The 20,160-nt window shown below is 48.0% G+C and overlaps 2 protein-coding genes across 2 annotated transcripts; one reads left to right on the top strand and one right to left on the bottom strand.

The window, feature by feature from the left end:
* Nucleotides 1-2,029: 2,029 nt before the first annotated feature.
* On the bottom strand, nucleotides 2,030-3,755 carry LOC136514445 (transcription factor bHLH51-like). The gene is made up of 3 exons (XM_066508399.1): nucleotides 3,654-3,755; nucleotides 3,161-3,515; nucleotides 2,030-3,005 (listed from the first exon to the last, which is right to left on the bottom strand). Exons 2-3 carry the CDS (start codon nucleotides 3,440-3,442, stop codon nucleotides 2,421-2,423), a joined length of 867 nt encoding a protein of 288 aa, XP_066364496.1. The 5' UTR covers nucleotides 3,443-3,515; nucleotides 3,654-3,755; the 3' UTR covers nucleotides 2,030-2,420.
* Nucleotides 3,756-12,144: 8,389 nt separating this feature from the next.
* Nucleotides 12,145-16,950, top strand: LOC136513067 (acyl-coenzyme A oxidase 4, peroxisomal-like). The gene is made up of 13 exons (XM_066507065.1): nucleotides 12,145-12,299; nucleotides 12,383-12,490; nucleotides 14,056-14,162; nucleotides 14,409-14,486; nucleotides 14,573-14,696; nucleotides 14,815-14,888; nucleotides 14,999-15,058; nucleotides 15,177-15,286; nucleotides 15,405-15,564; nucleotides 15,710-15,786; nucleotides 15,898-16,069; nucleotides 16,211-16,303; nucleotides 16,409-16,950. Exons 1-13 carry the CDS (start codon nucleotides 12,284-12,286, stop codon nucleotides 16,535-16,537), a joined length of 1,308 nt encoding a protein of 435 aa, XP_066363162.1. The 5' UTR covers nucleotides 12,145-12,283; the 3' UTR covers nucleotides 16,538-16,950.
* Nucleotides 16,951-20,160: the final 3,210 nt, after the last annotated feature.

Here is a 20,160-nt window from a genome sequence, read left to right as displayed (position 1 = left end):
ACAGCGTCCCTCAGAGCCCCGGGCACACGTGTCCGCGGGGGACGCGAGGCCGTAGGGGAACCGATCGTATGGTGTTCGTGGTGCGGTAATACGGTCCCTCCAGATATCCGAGGGAGATAGTAAATAGAGAGTAAATAACAGTATGCATATTACTCACATGCGGGGTTTGAGCAGAGAGTTTGCTTCGGAAATGAAGCGCAGATGTCGCATCGTTGAAGTCGTTCGTGTGTCCCGGAGCCGATGGAGGGTGCCCCTCCGACGAGGCGCCGGAATGGGTGCCTCCTCGCGGAAGGTGTAGTACAGCCGAGTCGATTCAGGCGACGAAGTCCAGGCTTTCCAAAGAGAAGGCCTAGGGATGGCTCGAAGACGGGTGGAACCCACATCCCAACAGGTGGGAGTAGCGGGAAACTCTAGTGAGCCGAAGCGAATCGTATCGCCTTGAGCCCGCCATGGCGAAGGTGGCGGAAAAGTGGGCCATCCGATGACCAAAAAGTGTTGAAAGTACAACGTCTTCCCACGGACGGCGCCAACCTGTCGGTGCAGAAAGTGACCAACAAGTAAATATTTATAGTTTTGCCGTACGTTGTGATCGGATGTGGCCTAGCACTCAATGACACAGGGTTTATACTGGTTCAGGCAACGTGCCCTACGTCCAGTTTGAGTTGGTCGGTGACTTTATTCCTGAGCCCAGGTGCTCGAAGTTTACAGTGGGGTTACAAACGAGAAGGAGAAAGATGAGGTGTACAAGAGGTCTGGTCAGAAGAGCCGAGAGCGACAGGAGCTCCGCTATGAGCTAAGTGTTCAAGTGTGTGCTTGAGGTTCGAACCTGGCGGTTCTATGGTTGTGAACTAGTGAACTTATCGATCTAATGAATCTGGAATCACTTGAATCGGCCTGGATTAACTTTCTATATTGGGAGAGAGCGCATTCCCTTTTATAGATGACGGGGATGGCTTTACAAGTGAGAGGGAGAGAGTACGTATGCTTCTAAACCTTGTTGCCTACGCTGGCGGGTACAGGATGATGGTAGACGCCCACAACACTGTTGGATGTCAGATGCACGTGGGAGGCTGCGTCGTTTTGTTCGGGTATGGCAAATGTTGGTTCCTGCTATACTGTTGATGCCTAGAGGCATCTGAGAGGTTCTACTATGTTCACTCGGTATGGTAAATGTCGGCGCCCACAACACTGTCGATGCCCAGAGGCATGTGGGGTGAGCCTTACCATATGGGAGTTAATGGCGCCCATAATACTGTAGGGAAAATATCGGCGCCTACAACACTGTTTATGTCAGGGCGGTTGCAGAGTACTGTTCCTGCAGGTATACAGGGTACAGTCCTGGTATCGTGGTTTGACTTGTGCGCCTTGTCTTTCTTTCTCCGTTCGTTCCCTGGTCCCTTCCGAGCGGGCGTCCCCGATCGGTTGGTCCCAGCCAGCTCTGATTGCGCCTGTCGGAGAAGAACATTGAGCAAGGTATTCGCGTACCCCGGTCGGAGACGTGTGGTCGGAGTCGGAAGTAGTGCTTTGGCTAGGCCTTCCGGTCGGAGAGGCCGTCCGAAGGTGGGCTGGAGACCAAAGCGAGCGCTCCGGTCGAAGAGGTGGGCCGGAGTCAGAAGGCTGGTGTCGTTCCTCTTCGGCCAGACCTTCCGGTCAGTGATTGGATTGCCCTTCTGGCCTATCGTTCAGATGCTTGGGCCGGCCCACGAGTTGCGCGTTTGTCTGCTTGGGCCGAGCCTTTGTTGGGAAGCCGGTCCGCGAGGGACCCCGGGTCTATGAACCAGACAATTTTCCATTGCACAATCCGAGAAGTTCAAGGACCAATATGGCCCAGAGCGGCTCGCCAGATTATTGTAAGAAGTCCGAGAAGCATTGCACAATCTGTGAAGTCCAAGAACATTTCTTTTTTATTTCGAGGGATCGAGATCTTGATAAGAACATTTAAACTGTAACCGTAACATTTGTAATGTTTAATATTGATGGACATGTCGTCTAAGTAGCGTATATAAAGCGAAAATCCGATTCCACGAAAAATATAAATTAAAATAAATTATAAAATAATAAAATGCGAACGTGACATCACTGTCGGTTAGCAACAAACCGACAGTGATGGCACTGGCGGCTGGAGCCACAAACTGGCAGCGTTGGCTTAGCCATCACTGTCGGTTCTTGTAACAAACCGACAGTAATTCGTACAATAACACTGCCGGTTCAAACACAAACCGACAGTGTTGGTGGAAATGAACTCTACCGGTGGTGTTATGAACCAGCAGTATTGGTGGAACTGAACTCTACCGGTTGTGTAAAGAACCAGCAGTGAAGTTGAAGAACACTGTCGGTTTGTAGTAACTGACAGTGATAGCTTACCCTCATCACTGCTGGTATGGTTATGCCGGTTCAAAATCCGATAGTGATGATGTATTTTAAATCGGCAGTGAAGTGCAATTCTGACGTAGTGCATGCTCACCGACATGGAGTCCATGACCATGACCAAGCAGTACACAGTGCGATGATCCCACAAGCCTCTGCCTCCTGCTCCTAGTGGCGTTGCATCCGTACGGCGTCGTCTCCGGGAACGCAGCCCTGGCCAGCGCCTGCCTGACGCCCTCCTCGAGAGCCCTCAGCACGCGGCCGCCGCCGCCGGCGCTCGTTACCACGCCGCCGCCCTCGTCTCTGCACAGCAGGAAGTCGCACTGAGCCCTACCTCCCAGGGCGGCCACGTCCGCTCTCAGCAGCCTCAGCCTCATGGCGCGGAACTCGGCGGCGAGGTCGGCGTGGAGACCCGGGCGGTCGTCGCAGCTGACCGAGGCCCTGACGTACGTCGCCCACGGCGGCCTCCCGTAGCCGTAGCCGGTGACGGCGGCCTCGCCGGTGTAGCAGTGGACGGCGATCCCGTTGGCCTCCGCGGGGATAGTGGCTAGTGGTGGCTGCGTGGTGGTTTCGGCCGATTTCTTCTTGAGGTCCTTGAGTTGGCAAACCACCCGGGCTAGCAAGGTGGCCTTGTCCATCTGTTCATGAGCAGACAGTGACATTGCTGTTAATCATTTTATTTGTGGTGCAGCACTGATGCCTTCTCCTGTGCTTGCACGAACTGATTTTGTAATTAAAAAAAATGGAGTTCAGCTGTGCGTTTTAAAACTCCGAATTCAAACTGCAGACGTACCTGCCTAGCATCAGGGATCATTCTCCTCAGCGTGGCGAGATGAGCATTGATCCTCTCCCGCCGCCGCCTCTCGGCCTCGCTGTGGATCTTGAGGGCCTGCTGCGCCTCCGTCTGGGACCTCCTCGACGACGACGGCATCTCCAGCCTGGGCAGAGGCGGCGGCGCCGAGCTGGCCGGCCGCAGAGCCGTTCCTCCGTACACTGAAGGAAGAGCACGGCCACCATGGTGCAGGTGCAGGTGCTGCTTCCCTTCTTGAAACGGTTGGCTCGTAGTAGTAGCCATCTGTTAACTTCTAAGCAACCTTGTCGTTCTCACCCATCTGTCATCTCACTAGTGAGTAGTGACACCTCAAAAACTGCAAGCAAGACAACAAAGTAAACACAGAAACTCTCTTGAAACAGCAAGGATATGCATGAGAATCATCAAAAGATGAGCCAAATATTGGATGGATAAATGTTGGCCAAGTTTGAATGAGGATTTGCATTCGCCGTACCTTTGACTATGAGAATCGAAGGCTGGTGTGTCGACGACGGTGCAAGAAGAAGGATGACAATGGAGCGAGTGGAGGAGGCGAAGAGGCCAAGGCTACTTAAACTATTGCAACTAGTGCTATATATGGTACAAGAACAACAGCAACAACTTACGCCTTCATTTCGTCTCTGCCGGGTTAGATAGATATGCTTGCGATTGCGAAGGGGATTGTCACATTATGTGCATGTGTGCAACTGTAGACCAACTACCGCAGCAAGAACCTTTTTTTCTCCCACATTGTTCCCCACTTCTTCTTCTTTTTTTGACGAAACAATGTTCCCCACTTGGAGACGCGCGATCCGTGCTTTTGGACTGGCATGGATGCTTGTGATCTTGGGATACTGTCAGGGCATGCAGTACTACCACTTCTCCGTTTCTGGAGATGAAAAGGTTCATGCCAAATATAATGAAAGATTTGGTCTCCAAAGAATATTTATGAAAAGTATAGGATAAGAGTATTCTAGTTCCGACTAAGTCGTATCTTAGATATGGGTTGTCTAATCTGGATTCTGAGGATTTTTAGGATTTTATAGGCATCCGATTTTTTGGGCCAGTACTAGATCTTAATCAAATGGTGCATGTTCATTTTTTCTTTATAAATATAGACCTGAGCAAGGGTCTAGTGATTTAAGTGATTAAATGGCAACACAATCAATAGGACCAACAATGTTTACACAATTTAGAAAAACTAACAATGTTTACTAGTACTATAGTATACAAGGTACTTAGTCTTATGAATGCAAGAAATGAACTTGAGCTAGGCTAAAATAAAGATCGAGGAATCACACCTCAAAGCAAGATCAAAGAAGAGCATTGAAGACCTTACAATAAAAGCAATATGTTCAACAAACCATACAATAGAAGCCTTGACAAAAGGACATGAAGAAAACCACTCAGAAGAGCACCGGAATCCTGGAGCAATAGGACCAAAGAATTCCGGTGGGGTCAGTCCGAGGCAGCACATAATACGTGCATGACATATTTTCAGTGTGGGCAATGGAGAAGGTCAAGCAAGAGTTCATGCGTAGTGGACTTGGAGCAATAAAGGGCGGACACGAAGGCTTGGATAGAGGGATCAAGGGTCATCGGAGGATGGACCGTGGACGGCTATCACTTGGACATGTCAACAAGCAAGGGCACATGCAAGACGGTGATGAAGACGGAGTCGATTGAGTCAATGATGGGTTCGACCAAGTCATGGCGTCGACCAAGACGATAATCATGTCTGAAGCCCAACTTCTACCTTTTTGGTTCCAAGCTCTAAAACCCATCTTCTCAACCTCTTTTTGGTGAATTTCTTAAGAATCTTTGAGCTAAGGTTGTGTCGACTTCTATTGCTTCTAAGGCGCTATGGGGTCTGGGAAACATGCTTAGGCTTTGCCTCTAATCGAATTACCATGAGCACACTTGAAACCCCTTTCTCAAGAATATAGTGAAACCTCAATTTGAGAGAGAACAACTAAAATTCTTGACCAAGCTTTAAGCTTTTGGTCAAGACCTCTTGGGGATAACTTCGTTGTACTCTATAGAAGTTGTGTACAAAATTTTGTGGGAGTTGGACTTCATTTGGTTGAGTTTTGGAATTCTTCTCACAACTTTGTTATGTTGCTCACAGCAAGCATGGAACTTCCAAGCTGGTGGGCGGAACCTCGACATAAATATGCAGAACTTCCGTAGCCTAGGGATCCCCTTTGACAATTTTCTGATTCTCTTCTACTTTGCGTCCATGATGTTCACCTCTTCTCTATCCTCTCTTAGATTTGTCACTTGCTCATCTGAGTGTTCCAGCTGTGGAGAAGAGAAGCGATTCGGGTTGATATTGGGATATACTCCCTCCGTCCCAAAATAGTCGCATACTTACTATCTTAATTTGGTTTAGAAATAAATGAAGAAGACACACAATTCCATGTTCTGCAGCAGGCAACAGAGTATAGTACACTTGCCAGGCTGAACCAAATTCAAAAAAGGAACCGACAACAGGCTCTCATCCACTCGTTCTCTACTTCCCTCTTCCTACACAGTCACACGAGTCTCCCTGTCCACACACTTATAGGAGTAATGTCGTCATTTTACCTTAGGCCTGTTCGGCTGGTATTAAAGCTGGCTGATAAGTCGACTGAAGCTGATTTGTTGTGAGAAAAAAATACCGTAGATTCTAGCTGATAAGTTCAAGCGAACAGACCCTTACATCTGGTTTTCGTGCCTGTTCCTAGGATGCTGATTTATTTTGGAACCGATGTAGTAGACTGATTGTTAATGTTTTTTTATGGACTTCTATTCACCCCTTCTCTAATTATCGTTGCGGACCTCTTGTGCCCTTGGATTGAAGGTTGAAGTTGGACAGCAAAAATCGCATGCAAGGCAGCTGAAAGCACTATGAAATTGCAACAATAATGAACGCCCACTTCTTTCAAAGCAGTATAAGCCAACGGCTCCACGGACCAGATGGTCAGGAGGTCCGGTCGGCACCCTCGCGTGCAGGGTTCGAAACCCGCGGGTGCGCTCGTTTACCTGTCGAAGGTAAAAAATCCTCTCACATGTCCCGTGTTTCTCAAAACAGTAAATAGATACAGGACAACGGTCCCAGTGTGAGAGCCACGGTGATCACTGATCACGAGAGGTTTCGCTGAAAGGACGAAATGGCCTGTTCGTGCAGTACAGTGGCATCCAGCAGTAGCAGTGAGGGTGGGGTGGGCGGCTGGTGCTGTTGGCTTTTGGCGCGTAGCTGCGTGCAGCCGCCATTTGCTTTCACGCCACGCCACGCTTTGCGGCTTCACACAGGTCACCTCTTGGACGCTTCCCGCGCACCACTGCTTCTTCTTTTTTTTTTTTTCGTTAGACTCTACTCCTACGTGATTCTCGCGCACGAGCTTGGAAGAGAAGGGCAACAAAATCCCCTTGGGATCGTCCAGAGGAAATGTCAGACGAGTGAAGTGCAGGTGCGGCGTCCAGCGGCACGGTACGGTACGGTAGTGGCTGGCGCACGACGCCCGAGATGCCCTTCATCTTCCTTTGACCCACCAAGTTGCCACGTGTAGAAATACACGTGCTGTTGTTTGTCACCGCCAAAAGAAACTAGGGACAACAGCGCTTGCTTGTCCTTGGTGTGCTATGTCTACGTACCCCCTCCCTCCACAAAAGAATACAATTACGGGATCCGTACTGGTCAAAGTAGCTCAAGTTTGACCAAATTTATAACAAATTGTATTAATATTTATATGTCTCCAAATAAATTTATTATAAAAATATATTCTATCACTAATCTAATGATACTAATTTTGCATCAGGAATGTTAGTATTTTTTATATGATTTTAGTCAAAGTTCAAATTGATTGACTTCTCAGGAAGCGAGAATTGCATTCTTTTGTGGACGGAGGGAGTATGACTTATCGGAAAAAGAAAAAAAAACTTTGGATGTAGTATAGGACGGCGTTCATGAACTCAACCTGCTTGGTCAGTACTGTAGCTTTTATTCTCAAGATGCCTTTCAACGAACACATCATGCATAGAATCGACGCTAAGCTCCAACAAAATAGGGCCATTAACACAAGTGAGCAAGTCATCGACAACTGGTTCAGTACTTATTAGTTTCCTCGTCTCACCAATGTAATCTCCACTGTGAGCTGGTATTGCATCCCATAACACGCTCTCTCGCAAAGTATTTCAATGGACACCTCCTACTTGTGTTGCATCTGGTCATCCATTGCTTCAGCATGCTGCTGCAATAGGCCATGTGAACCAAAGCCATGATGTGGCTCCTCATCCCAGAGAACATCCGTGCAATGCATTCCATCGAATAGCTCCGCTTGTAGTAACTCCTCATCCCACACCACCTGGCTAATGACATACTCAGCACTTGGTGTGTTCTCATCGCCGCGCATGTGCTCTCTGGAACGAGCTAGCTCCTTCAGTAAACTATGTTGGTCAAACATATGTTGCATTTCCTCATCCCAGACCACATCTGCTGTATCATTGTCCCTAAGTGGCATATCATCGAACACCATGCAGGCAGTCACCTCGGGCACCATTGAAGCAAACGATAAATCACGAGCAAGATGAACATGGTCCACAAGATTGGACGTTAGACTGAGCACTGTAACTTGATGATGTGGTTGACCCTGACTTGCCTGCAGTCTCGACCTCTGTCCATCAGAGTGCACCAACACCGCACCGATCACCTCAAAGCTTGGGTCAACCACGCCCATGCCGAGGATACGTGTCTCTACTTCAATCCTTGGGCCATGCAGGCCGGTGCTCTGGCGTCCTCCTAACGCAGACCTTCTAGGTGCCCCTGATTGTGCCTAAGCGGGGACGATGGACACGGTCACCACCTCCCACATGTCTTCCAACAACGACGATACGCTTCATTCTCGACTTTTAAACTCTTAGTTGTCCACTATTACAGCAGGCAAAAGGCAATGGCTCTCATCTTCCCATTATTACGATGCGCTACTTTAGCTATTAATTTGCCTTCATAGCTTAACTTGTTTTAAGCAATGTTCTTATTGTGCCAAAGGAGATGGCCTCACTGGTACTATTGTGTTTTGTGCAATGGGCCACCTAAAACTAAAAGTTGAAACCGTCCTACACCTGTGCTTCCTTTGCCATTTTGGGGAACTGATTTGGTGTCAAGTGTAAGCTCTGGGAACACTTTGACACTCTTCTGATTGAATATGTGGACGATTCATTTACCATCAACTCTTGGTGGGAAGCAATGGCACAAAAGGTTCAAAAAGAGCAATGACGGTGTTTCAATGTCTTGGCCATTTACGTCATGTAGAACTTCTAGGGAAAGAGCGAAATCGGGGATTTTTGTTTTTAGAACCACTTCTTGATAGCACAACAAATGGCTATGAAACTAAAGGAAAACTTCGAGCTAAGGAGAAGGGTGCTTGTTTCCGTGTATTCATCTGTCTTTTTGTTTGTTGTCTTCTTGAGTGAGCGCCCCGGTAGCTGTTTGAGTCATGTGTGTGTGACCTCTTTAGTTAGCCCCAGTCGCAATTGTGTTTAAAACTCACTTTACCTCTTAAGGACCTACAAACCAAGCACGAGATTCTTTGTTGCAATAGTCCGGGTGATCTTTACACTTTTCCTTCCTCTCCAACTATTGCACACCAAGCTCATGTCAGCCATCTCCTCAATTTGGCAGTAGTGTCACGATCACACTGGTTCTACCGCTGTTGACACATTGCAAAAGTTGTCTTTAGTCTCTTGTAATAAAGTTGCCTTCAGCTCTCGACAAATTGCCTTAGTGTCATTAGTGATGCGTCATGTTTGCCACGCTTGCTAGCTCGGTAAACATGTTATTCTACCATTCACAGTTTCTAGTTCACAGACATTTAGGACTCTTGAAATAATTCATTGTGATGTATGGGTATCGTCTATTCCTAGTAATCACGTTTGAAATACTGTCTCGTATCATCGATGATTTCACACATTTTTGTTGAACTCATGCTCTCCAACCCATACTGGGCTGAGGCACCAGTGCCCTTCTCTTTCCGCCCTTCTATGTGAATCCAGCCCGAGCCAAAGGTCGTCTGACTGGTTAGATGGCTCCGGTGGCACCCCTCAAGTTCTAAGTTCGATTCCCCACGGGGACGAATTTCAAGCTTGAGGGTAAAAAAATCCCCTCGTCTGTCCCACACCAAAGTACAGGTCTATGACCGTCCCGTCTCACGGGAATGCAGATGCCGCTGTATATGGGTGGGGCCAAGGTTCAGAGATTTTCTCAAGTTGCGTGAGAAGTTCATCTTCTTAATGAAACACCGTGGGAACGTCTCTCCCCCGTGGCTCGAGTTTTTTTTAGAATCCAGCCCGAGCCAGCCCAGTCAGAGTGGGCACATTTACACCGAAAACCGAAGACCGAACCAAACCGCACCGAACCGAACCGAAATTTCGGTTTTTTAGGTTTTCGGTTTCGGTTTCGGTTCCAAGATCTGTGAACTTCGGTCTTCGGTTTATATTTCGGTTTCTAGCTTCAACTCAACCGAAACACCGAACAACCGAAACATTCAACGACAGCCACAAGCTAGCCACTCAGGCATTCAGCGAACGCAGTACGCAGCAGCAAGCGGCAGCCCAGCCCAGCGAGGCCCACCACACTCCAAGTCTCCAAATCACGTGAATATAGCCCAGCACCGCAACAACAGGCACCAGGCACCGGGCACCACTCGTGACTCGTTCGTCCCAACCCTATCCAAATAAATCCCAATCCCAGGAGCGGCACAGTGGCGGCGGGAGCTCGCGCAAGGCGCGACCGCGCGCACGACAGCGGTGGGCCGCGCACTTCCCAGCGGCGGCCTGCTCGCATCCTAGCTGCGGCGGCTACTGCGGCCGGTCGGTGAGCGCGCATCGGGGCGGCAGCGGCTGCGGGGGGAAACCGCGCATCGGCTCCGGCAGCAGCTGCGGGCGGCGCGCGCGCATTGGCGAGTGGCGGTGGCACGCGGCAGCGGTGGGCGGCTTCCGGTGAATCAGCAGTCGAGGCCGACGGCAGCGGCTCGCTAGGCTAGGCGAATCGGTGGCGGCGTGAGCAGCGGCTCGGAGCAGTGAGCGGCGCGGCGGGCGGCGGCACCTGGGAGGCGAATCGGAGAGCTCGGAGCTCAGAGCCGAGAGCGCCGAGCAGGATTTCACCGATGCGGGCAGCGGAGCGCGCGGCATCTGCGACCTTTCCTTGTCGATTTGTTCTTCTCCCCTTCTCCGTTCTCTCTGTTGATTTGTTCCTCTGTGCTCGCCTCGGTTGGTTCGGTGGAACCGAAAAACCGAACCGACGAAACCGACACCGAACTCGTCGGTTTTTGATTCTATGGCAAACCGATCGGTTGTTGATCTGTGGAAACCGAAGTTTACAGCAACCGAACAAACCGAACCGATTCGTCGGTTTAAACCGAATGCCCACTCTGACAGCCCAGTCCAGCCAGACAGGGAGCCCAGAGCCGATCTCTCATCCCTTCCTGCTGATAGGCTGATACCAACCTAGTTGAGCCCATCAGATGACCTAGTAAAAACCTCCTTTCTTAGTCCAAACCAACGATAAATCAAGCACAGCATCGGCCTAGGAAGAATGGTGGTGTAATTGTGCTCCTTCTCTCTTTCTCAAATGGTGGTGTAATTGTGCTCCTTCTCTCTTTCTCAAATGGAAATTCCCTCGTGAGGGCGTCCATCTAGCCATATCCGTCCGGACGGCCCGTTCTCGGGCCTGCGCAACCATTGGGTCCAACAGGCCTGCTCCGCTCCACCTTAAGCGTTTCACGGTTTTTTAAAAAGATAGTGACATTTCCTTTCCCCACCAACGCATGCGACCGTCGCTAGCGCATCCACTACGTTGCCCGCCCACAGCTCGCCTTCTCCGGCCACCGCGACCTTCTCCAGGGTGCGCCGCACCCAGCCCCCATCCCGTGCTCCTCCGCGCCCCATGTCGCACCCCATCCACCTCGCGCCGTCGCGGCCATGGCGTGCACCGCGATAGGAAGGGGAGGCTTTGCGTCTGCGCCTGGGTGTACGCTGGACAGCTCTCGACGTCCCCTCTTGCCCCGAGCTTGCTGACTATAGTAGTTCCCCACCAGGTAGGCTGTGGTCGCGCGGTGACACTGTGTTTCATGTGTTTCAGACTTATGTTTCAAGTGTTTTATCTAGATGTTAGAAAAGTAGATCTGGGATGTTGCAATGACAATATGCGCATGTTGCAAGACTATGTTTCAAGTGTTTCAGATGTTTTCAGACATATGTTTCAAGTGTTCCATCTGGATGTTGCATATGTTGTTATGGCTCTACCCGCATGTTGCAAGCGTGTGTTTCAAGTGTTTCATACTTATGTTGCAAGTGTTTCATTTGGATGTTGCAAAAGTAGATCTGGATGTTGCATATGTTGCTATGACTATACACGTATGTGTTCAAGTGCATATTTGTTTTATCTGTTTTAGACGTATGTTATAAATATTTTATTTAGATGTTTTAAAAGTAGATCGGTCGTGGGTCAACCCATACGGGTTCCCCATGTGGGCGCGGGGGCGCGGTCTTGCGACAGACGCTGGCGCTGGATGAGATGCGAACGCGAAGGACTGGGGCAACATGCAGACGCGGGGCGTGGAGCGGGGGAGTTGCGTCGGGACACGACATCCTGCTCGAAGCCACGTTCGCCGCCACCATGGACGTGTCACATCTGACATCAGCAGAAGGACCCACCAGTAGTCCCACCGGTAAGTAAGCATATACTCCGTAATCAGTACCACTCATTAGCCAGCTGCCAGGCTACGCTCAGCCATGAATTACGAGCACCGGCACCGCCGCTCAAGTAGGCGGCAGGCGGGAGAAGGCCCACGGGCCACCGCGTACCCCGCGTCACTCCAACGTCACAGCCACGTAGCCCGACTCTATGACAAGTGGGACCCAGATGTGGTACCGGTACGTGTTGCCTGCCGCATTGTGAAGGCTTTCGGAGCGTTTCGTTTCTTTCGGTGCCGGCCGCTGCCCGCTGCCACCTTCCTCGTGTCCTCGCTCGTCCTCCACCCACTCACACGTCTCCTGCTACTTACTGCTCTTGGTCAGGGCTCGGGAGCAAGCTCGCCGGATCAGATCCACGAGCGTGACGCGGCAATGGGCGGCTTGGAAGGTGGGTGGCGAACCCATCGAGCACCCCAACGGCAGGATCCGGTGCCGAATTGCCCAGCTCATCGAATTCGTTCCTTCTTGCAGGCGCTGGTGCTGGTGCCGGTGGCGGCGGCGGCAAGGTCGGCCTGCCGGCGCTCGACGTGGCGCTTGCGTTCCCGCAGGCCACGCCGGCGTCCCTCTTCCCGCCCGCTGGTGAGCCCCCTCGCAGCCTCGTCGCTCCCGCTGTTCTCTCGTGCTAGTGCTACTACGTGTTGGCAGGCGTACGTGTGTGGCTGGGTTGCCACTTGCCACTTTGCCAGTAGTGTGCCTCAACTCTCTCGCTCCCACTTCTTCTTCCACTCGCCGGCGACGAGCTCTCGCGCATCCTCCCTTCTTCTGCATTGTGCTCTCCGGGCACATTTGTCTTGCGAGCCGTACGTCCTCATTAGCTGGCAACCGTACGTTACGTACGTATGGGGGATGTGGCTAGCTAGGGCGCTAGGCGCTAGGCCTTCTTCTCCTCAGTCCTCACAAGTCACCAGATCTGTCTGCATTCTCCGTTTGCTGAGGTTACAGGAAGAATGCAATTGCAATTAGTGTTGTTCAGTTCATAGCATTGTCATGCATCCTCTTGAGCAAACTGATTAAAATTTTAACAGTTTGCTGCCATTGTCTTGTGTGTTGGTAGATGTAAACTTTTAAACACCATCAAGTAGAGAACTTCTGATTGTCGATAAACGTGTTGTTGAATTCATCATGATTGTCACCCATTGAGCCTCTTATTCACTGTACCCTTTGTGTGTGTGTGTGTGTACTACTGTTCATGACTATCTTTGCAACTGCAAAAAATTTTCCTTATAAAAAATGTGCAAATTTCCACCATTACTGCAGTTATTATTGACAATAATACATATGCGGAGGGCAAGTCAAGGTCAATGGACTTGCTAACAGTTTTCACAACACACTTACTGTAGAGGCAACTCAAGGGATGTAACCCAACCAAACAAGAGCCAACCACAAGCAAAACGAACAAGACCAGCCTATATCCTGCATCTGCCCCTCAGCCTGGCCCAACCCAATCCAGAGGTACCTGTCACATCGTACGCCTCTCTTCGTTCAAAATGGAAAAGGTCAAAATAGTTTCATAAATCAATTATGGCTGTTTGTAAGCTGCAAATGTTTCTTGTTTTCCATCGGAAATAGAAACTGACACGGGAAAATGGGAAATGCACTGACCATCCCTTTTGAAGCGGAGGATGTACTGTTCTGTTCATCCTTTCTAATCGTTTATTCTTTGTTGCACCCTCTCTGATTCCAAACATAAGCCCATTACCACATCCAACTACAGAACAGTACATATTTCTTGCGATCCGGTAATACAGGAACTGAAGTCTGTATTTGGTATACTCTAAAAACTACCGTGAGCTGATAGACCAACAGATGGGTTCCTTTCAATGATCAAAATGAATTTGCTTTATTTGACTCATACTTGACATGACAAGAGTGCTTTCTGATTTATCATTGGGTGACTCATTGGTGCAACTTGCATTGAACAACAACTGGTGTGGACCTGTTTCCTTATGTTTTGTAGTTATTATATCAGAAAGAACATGACTCTTGTCTAGCAATCTAACTCCCTCTAGGCTTACTGTGTAATTGAATTCCGTTTCCACTTAAATTATGTTATTCAGCATTGCATAGGTTAATTATAAGTTTTAACTACCACATATAGTTTATAGCCTTATGTGAATTATGAGCTCACCTGTTGTTGGTTGCAGTGTCGGACTACTACCAGCTTGATGATTTGCTGACTGATGAAGAGAAGGTTCTAAGGAAGAAGGTCCAAGGTGTTATGGAAAAGGAAATCGCGCCCATTATGACTGAAGTATGTTACTTGATGAAGACAGTTACACGTCTTTCTGATTTTTCTCGCTAGTCACAAAACACAAACTAATGTGGAGTAGCCTTTTAATTAGTTGACCATATCTTTTGTGTCAAAATCTTGTAGCAACCGTGCCTCTTATATTTTACTGTAGCATCATGTTCTTTACTCCCCTTTCGACTGACTTTGCTGGTCTGTAATAGTGCCCATCTTGCAATAGCCTTACACGATGTCATTTTACTTCTGCAGTACTGGGAGAAGGCGGAATTCCCATTTCATGTCATTCCCAAACTCGCGACTCTTGGCTTAGCTGGAGGTATAACAAAGGTACGAACCAAACAGTTCCTCTACTTTCGAATGTTTGGCCTCACCGAAATACACAAGTCACTGAAGTTTGTATTTTGAAATTGCAGGGATATGGGTGCCCAGGGCTATCTCTTACAGCTGCTGCTATTTCAACTGCAGAAGTTGCACGGGTGGATGCGAGCTGCTCCACATTTATTCTAGTTCATGCCTCTCTTGTAATGCCGACGATTGGTAAATCTATCAGTGTTTTACCATTTATTAGTTCTATGGGATCTTGGCTACCAACTACTTTGTTCACCTGAGCTAAGTGTTTCATTTTTATTTATCTATTTATTTCTATGAAGAGTAGTTCTTTGTGGATCAGAGGCTCAAAAGCAGCAGTATCTACCATCTCTTGCTCAGTTTAAAACGCTTGGTTGTTGGGTGAGTTTTACTGTTAAATTTAAATTTTAGCCCTTTGTGCTTATACAGTCAACACTCTGCACTTCAGTGTTTAGTTTCACCTTTCTGAGAGAATTGCCCGCTTTCTGTAGGCATTGACAGAGCCAGATTATGGAAGTGATGCAAGCTCCTTAAGGACTGCAGCAACTAAGGTTTAATTAGTTTGGAATTATAATTTTTTTTAATGAAAGACCAATGTGAAATTTTTTAGTGATGACGACAATGTGGCCTTTCTGCACTGCATTATAATGTTGGTTATTATTTTGTAAGGTACCTGGTGGTTGGCATTTAAATGGCCAAAAGCGTTGGATAGGTAACAGCACTTTTGCAGATATGCTCATCATTTTAGCCAGGAATGCAGAGACAAAACAACTAAATGGGTAATCATCTTTTTTTTTGAGCTTGTGTTGCTGGTACTGTTTATATTGCTCCCTATACATCATGATTGGTTTCATTTCCCCTAAATACCAACATGAAAGCTATTTCATTTCCCTCTAGATTTATAGTAAAGAAAGGGGCTCCTGGTCTGAAAGCCACAAAAATTGAAAACAAAATTGGACTCAGAATGGTGCAAAACGGTGACATAGTTCTAAATGAAGTATTTGTCCCCGAGGAAGACAGATTACCTGGCATCAATTCGTTCCAGGATGTAAACAAGGTACTGGATGCCTCTTCTACAACCTGTCGTGCTCTGTGCTTTGTCAGATAATCAGAATTTTATTTGGTGAAAGTTTTAACTTCTCCATGCTTTGTTGGATCAAGATTTTGATTTGGTCACATGCTTTTATAACTTTTTGTAACAGGTCTTTGCCATGTCTCGCGTCTTGGTGACATGGCAGCCAATAGGCATATCAATGGGAGTCTTTGACATGTGCCATCGGTACGGTGTGAAACTGAAGCCATCCTACCTACTACATCTATCTTTTAGCTCCTTTTGATCCTATAGATTTCCACTAAATCAGAATCTGTGTGTGTGGCTGAAACTGAATAGGTATTTGAAAGAGAGGAAGCAGTTTGGAGCTCCGCTGGCAGCTTTTCAGCTCAACCAAGAAAAGCTTGTCCGAATGCTGGGCAACGTTCAGGCCATGCTTCTCGTTGGCTGGCGACTGTGCAAGCTTTACGAGGCAGGCAAATTGACAGCAGGCCATAGCAGTTTAGGCAAGGTTGGCAAATTGTAGTATAGCCAGCACTGGTGGTTCCTTTTAATTTGCCAAGAGTAGTCTGTGCTGTTTTCATCATTAGGTAGTTTCCTGCACAATCTAATGTAATCTAATCTACTGATAGACGACACCAACTGAATGCAGGCGTGGACGTCCAGGATGGCCAGGGAGGTGGTTTCTCTTGGCCGGGAGCTGCTGGGTGGCAACGGCATTTTAGCTGATTTTCTGGTCGCAAAGGTAAGGAGCGAGGGGCTCAATACTCCAATAGGCACCAACATCTACTGAGACTGTCTTTTAATCTCATCTTCAACCTTCACGTTGCATATATACTTGTCTCTGCAGGCGTTCTGTGATCTGGAGCCGATTTTCTCGTATGAGGGCACCTACGACATTAACAGCCTGGTGGCTGGCAGAGAGATCACCGGGATCGCCAGCTTCAAACCTGCCATGGTAGCGAAATCGCGCATGTGAATTGTGAAGTGAAACTTCCCGTTTTCCCGTATTTATTTACTCGATCAGTACGTTGATGCGTTCAATTAATCGCTGGAACTGTAATAGTAATAGGATAACTTGTGTGCCTATTTGGTAAGTACAGCGGCGGATCCACAGGGGGGGCTGGGGGGCTCCAACCCCCCTAATTTCTTGATTTTAAGCCTAATCACTGTAGCAAAAGCTTGATTTCACCATTAAATCTTCGTGCAAATCAACATCTCCATTCTTTTAGCCCCCCTTATCCCGCATCGTGCATCCGCCACTGGGTAAGTATGTATTTGCCTACAGACTTTGGCCCTGTTCGCTTCTCTTGTAATCCGTCTTTTTCAGCTTTTTTTTTCAGCCTAAATAGTGTTTTTCTCTTGCAACAAATCGACTGGAACAGTGTTTCGGCTTGTTTTTTTAACGAAGTGAACGGGCCCTTTGTCGGTACCATGCATGATGCATGTTAATTTCTCGTAATTGCAAAAGGTGAGTGAGAATGTTAGCACTACTAACTCATTGCAAGGAAAAGTTTAATGCTTCCGTCAGGCAAACTAACGACGCAGCGGCCATGTCGTGGTGAGAAGCCCTTACGGCAGTCAGTCGAGTGGCCCATCAAGGCCCACGACACCGCACGCACGCGCTATGGCACGAGCTGGCCATGGCGAGCGAGTCGGGCCCTTCCCATCCGCCGCTGTCTTCCTCGTCCTGCACCTCGACCGTTCTGCTCTTCCGAGGCCCGTGGGCCGTGGCATGTTCTCCGTGCTTTCAACGCACGTTTTTAAATGCAGTAATATGGTCTGATGCACACCGAGCAAGATTAAGGGCATGTTTCATATACATGGCTAATTACTAGCTGGGCTAAAAATTAGCTCAAATTAGCTATTATCTAGCTTTGACTAACTACTAGTTAAATATTTGGTTAAAACATTAGCCCACCTTATTAGCTCTTCTGTTTAGATGCGCTAGAGTTAATTTTAGCTGCTAGTTGGCAATTAGCTCTCCAAATATGCCCTAAGTGCATGCATAACTGAAAAGAGACATCAAATTGTTGTTTCCCTCCAATGAAGATTCAGCAGTAGTAACATACGCAAGAGTATATGCCCTCTAAGACAAATTTTACTTTGTTAAAATGAGTAATGAAAGAGCAATGTATTCAGAAATAAAAAGCAAAAATCATCGAATCTAGGGACCATAATTGATAAGAAGGTTTTTGCAAACAAATAATGTTGCCAACCTAAGCTAGGTTTGGCGGTGCTCCATTCGCCTTGCCACTCTCGATCCATAAAGTGTGCTATGTTTAAAGCCTACCATTCATATAAGGTTTCTTTTGGCAAGGTTCCAGCTCTTACTTCTTATGACTTTTTTGCAAGAAGCCCTATCAAACAGCCATCTAAATAATGGCTCCATACAAAGAGACAGGAGAAGTCAGAGTTTTTTACTAAGGAGCCAGAGTAAAAGAAATGGCTTTGCTCGGTCCTTCCTCACAAACTATAACTAAAGTCGTTTTTGCCAAACGTTTTCTAAATTAGCTTTAGCTCAATCAGAAAAGCTGCTCCATATACAAGAGCCAGAGCTAGAACCCTGCTAAACTGGTCCTAGCCTATGTGGAGCACAATATATCATCGAGAACCTCGATCCCCATCCCTAGTAGTCCATTTCACTCCGACCTTCGATATGATGGTAAGATGATAAGATAACATGTTTCTACTTGTAGCAGTGCAGGGACTTAATAAGGAGGTGGTAAAGGTAATCCTATCACCACGCAAGTTGTGCTGCCCTATTATGACATGTATGTATAGCTGAAAGGACCTAGGATGCCGCCTAGAGGAGGGTGAATAAGCGTTTCTGAAAATTAACACATTTAAATGTGGAAACGATTAGTAAAGGGAGTTTTCAAAATGAAAACTCCAAATAAGAGTACTACCATCCCTCACAAGTTAGCCACAGAGTATGTAAAAATACTAAATAAATCTAGAAGCCACAACCCTGCAACACAACGATTAGTGCAGTGAATAAAAAAATAGAGCAGGGGCCAATACCGAACACGTCCGGTAGAGGTATCGGACACGTCCGATTCGATCAAACACTTCAAGCAATATCGGACACGTCTGGTAGTTATACCGGACACGTCCGGTATACACGAGTTCTGCAATGTGACCCCTAACTTGCTCCTTTTGATTCCAAACTTCAATCCAACCTGTAGGCACCCACTAAAGATAGTGCCACACACAGGTAACCTGCACAAGAGTTAGAGCAACACAAATATCAAATGAAATACGAATTGAGACACGATATTTGTTTTACCAAAGTTCGAACTCGTTTGAGTCCTACTCTCCGTTGAGGGGGCTGCGGGTGACCCAGCGAAGATCAGCCCTAGAGGGTACCACGAAGGTCACTCTAGCTGGAGTCTTTTTCAACTCCTTTTCCTCCTTCCACTAGTTGATTCCGAGGCGGCGGAATCGACCGTTATAAACTTTCCGAGGCACACCACAATCTCTCGGGTGCTCTCCGGCGACACCTAGCCATGTAGGACCGAAGAGTCCAAGAGTAACAAATGCAAATCACGAGATTGACAATATGCACACGTGCTCAAGTGGTTGGATTGCTCTCTTTTTTAATTTCTCTCAACCCACTTGAAAGGATCAAGATGCCCAAGAGGGGGGGGTGAATTGGGCTAATTCTAAATTTTCTTGCAATAATCAAATCCTACGGATAGCCCAATTAACCCCTTGTGCCTAAAAAGTGTTTATATCAAACTAATGCACAACAACCTCGCAACCAACGTTCCAAACTTACTCTAGCAAGCAATTCTATGGATGTAAGACAAGTATTGAAATGCTCAAAGTAAATACTCAAAGTAAGTGCTCAACGTAAATAGAGAGAGAAAGGAACGCGGCGATGTTTTGCCGAGGTATCGGAGAGTCGCCACTCCCCACTAGTCCTCGTTGGAGCACCCGCGCAAGGGTGTAGCTCCCCCTTGATCCGCGCAAGGATCAAGTGCTCTCTACGGGTTGATTCTTCGACACTCCGTCGCGGCGAATCACCCAAAACCGCTCACAACTTGAGTTGGGTCACCCACAAGCTCCGCCGGGTGAACACCAAACTCCCAATCACCACCAAGCCGTCTAGGTGATGGCGATCACCAAGAGTAACAAGCACGAACTCTCACTTGACCACGCGAAGCCTAATGAGAAGATGGATGCACACTTTGCTACTCTTGATTTGCTAGTGAGGCTACTCTCTTGGATTCTCAAATCACAAACACCTCACTAGGACCTTGCTCTTCTTGGCACTCACAAACGTGTTTCTCAGCTGTTGGAATGAGCAAAAGATACTCCACTCACGAGTGGACCTTCTATTTATAAGCCAGCCTGAAAAACGAACCGTTATGAGCTTCTGCGGGACGACCGGACGCTCCGATCGTGATGACCGGACTGCTCCGGTCAGTTCAACCCGCGAACCAGTATTAAAGAGTCGACCGGACGCTGGCAGGGTCCGGTCTAGCACTGACCGGACGCGTCCGGTCGCATAAAACCCTTACTGGAACCTTACTGGACTCGACCGGACGCTGAACCCTCAGGGTCCGGTCAGCACTGACCGGACGCGTCCGGTCACTC

This window comes from Miscanthus floridulus, chromosome 16 (genome assembly GCF_019320115.1).
Source record: "Miscanthus floridulus cultivar M001 chromosome 16, ASM1932011v1, whole genome shotgun sequence".
Classification (NCBI taxonomy): Eukaryota; Viridiplantae; Streptophyta; class Magnoliopsida; order Poales; family Poaceae; genus Miscanthus; species Miscanthus floridulus.
Note: the sequence above shows the minus strand (reverse complement) of the source record. Positions and strands in the feature narration are given on the sequence as shown.

Excerpts from the sequence above, each read along its gene's own strand:
- LOC136514445 (XM_066508399.1), bottom strand. The coding sequence starts at position 3,442 with ATGGCTACTACTACGAGCCAACCGTTTCAAGAAGGGAAGCAGCACCTG. Across the intron at positions 3,006-3,160 it reads TGATCCCTGATGCTAGGCAG|ATGGACAAGGCCACCTTGCT; the intron begins GTACGTCTGCAG and ends GCTCATGAACAG.
- LOC136513067 (XM_066507065.1), top strand. Across the intron at positions 14,889-14,998 it reads TTAAAACGCTTGGTTGTTGG|GCATTGACAGAGCCAGATTA; the intron begins GTGAGTTTTACT and ends CGCTTTCTGTAG. Across the intron at positions 16,070-16,210 it reads GCCATAGCAGTTTAGGCAAG|GCGTGGACGTCCAGGATGGC; the intron begins GTTGGCAAATTG and ends AACTGAATGCAG.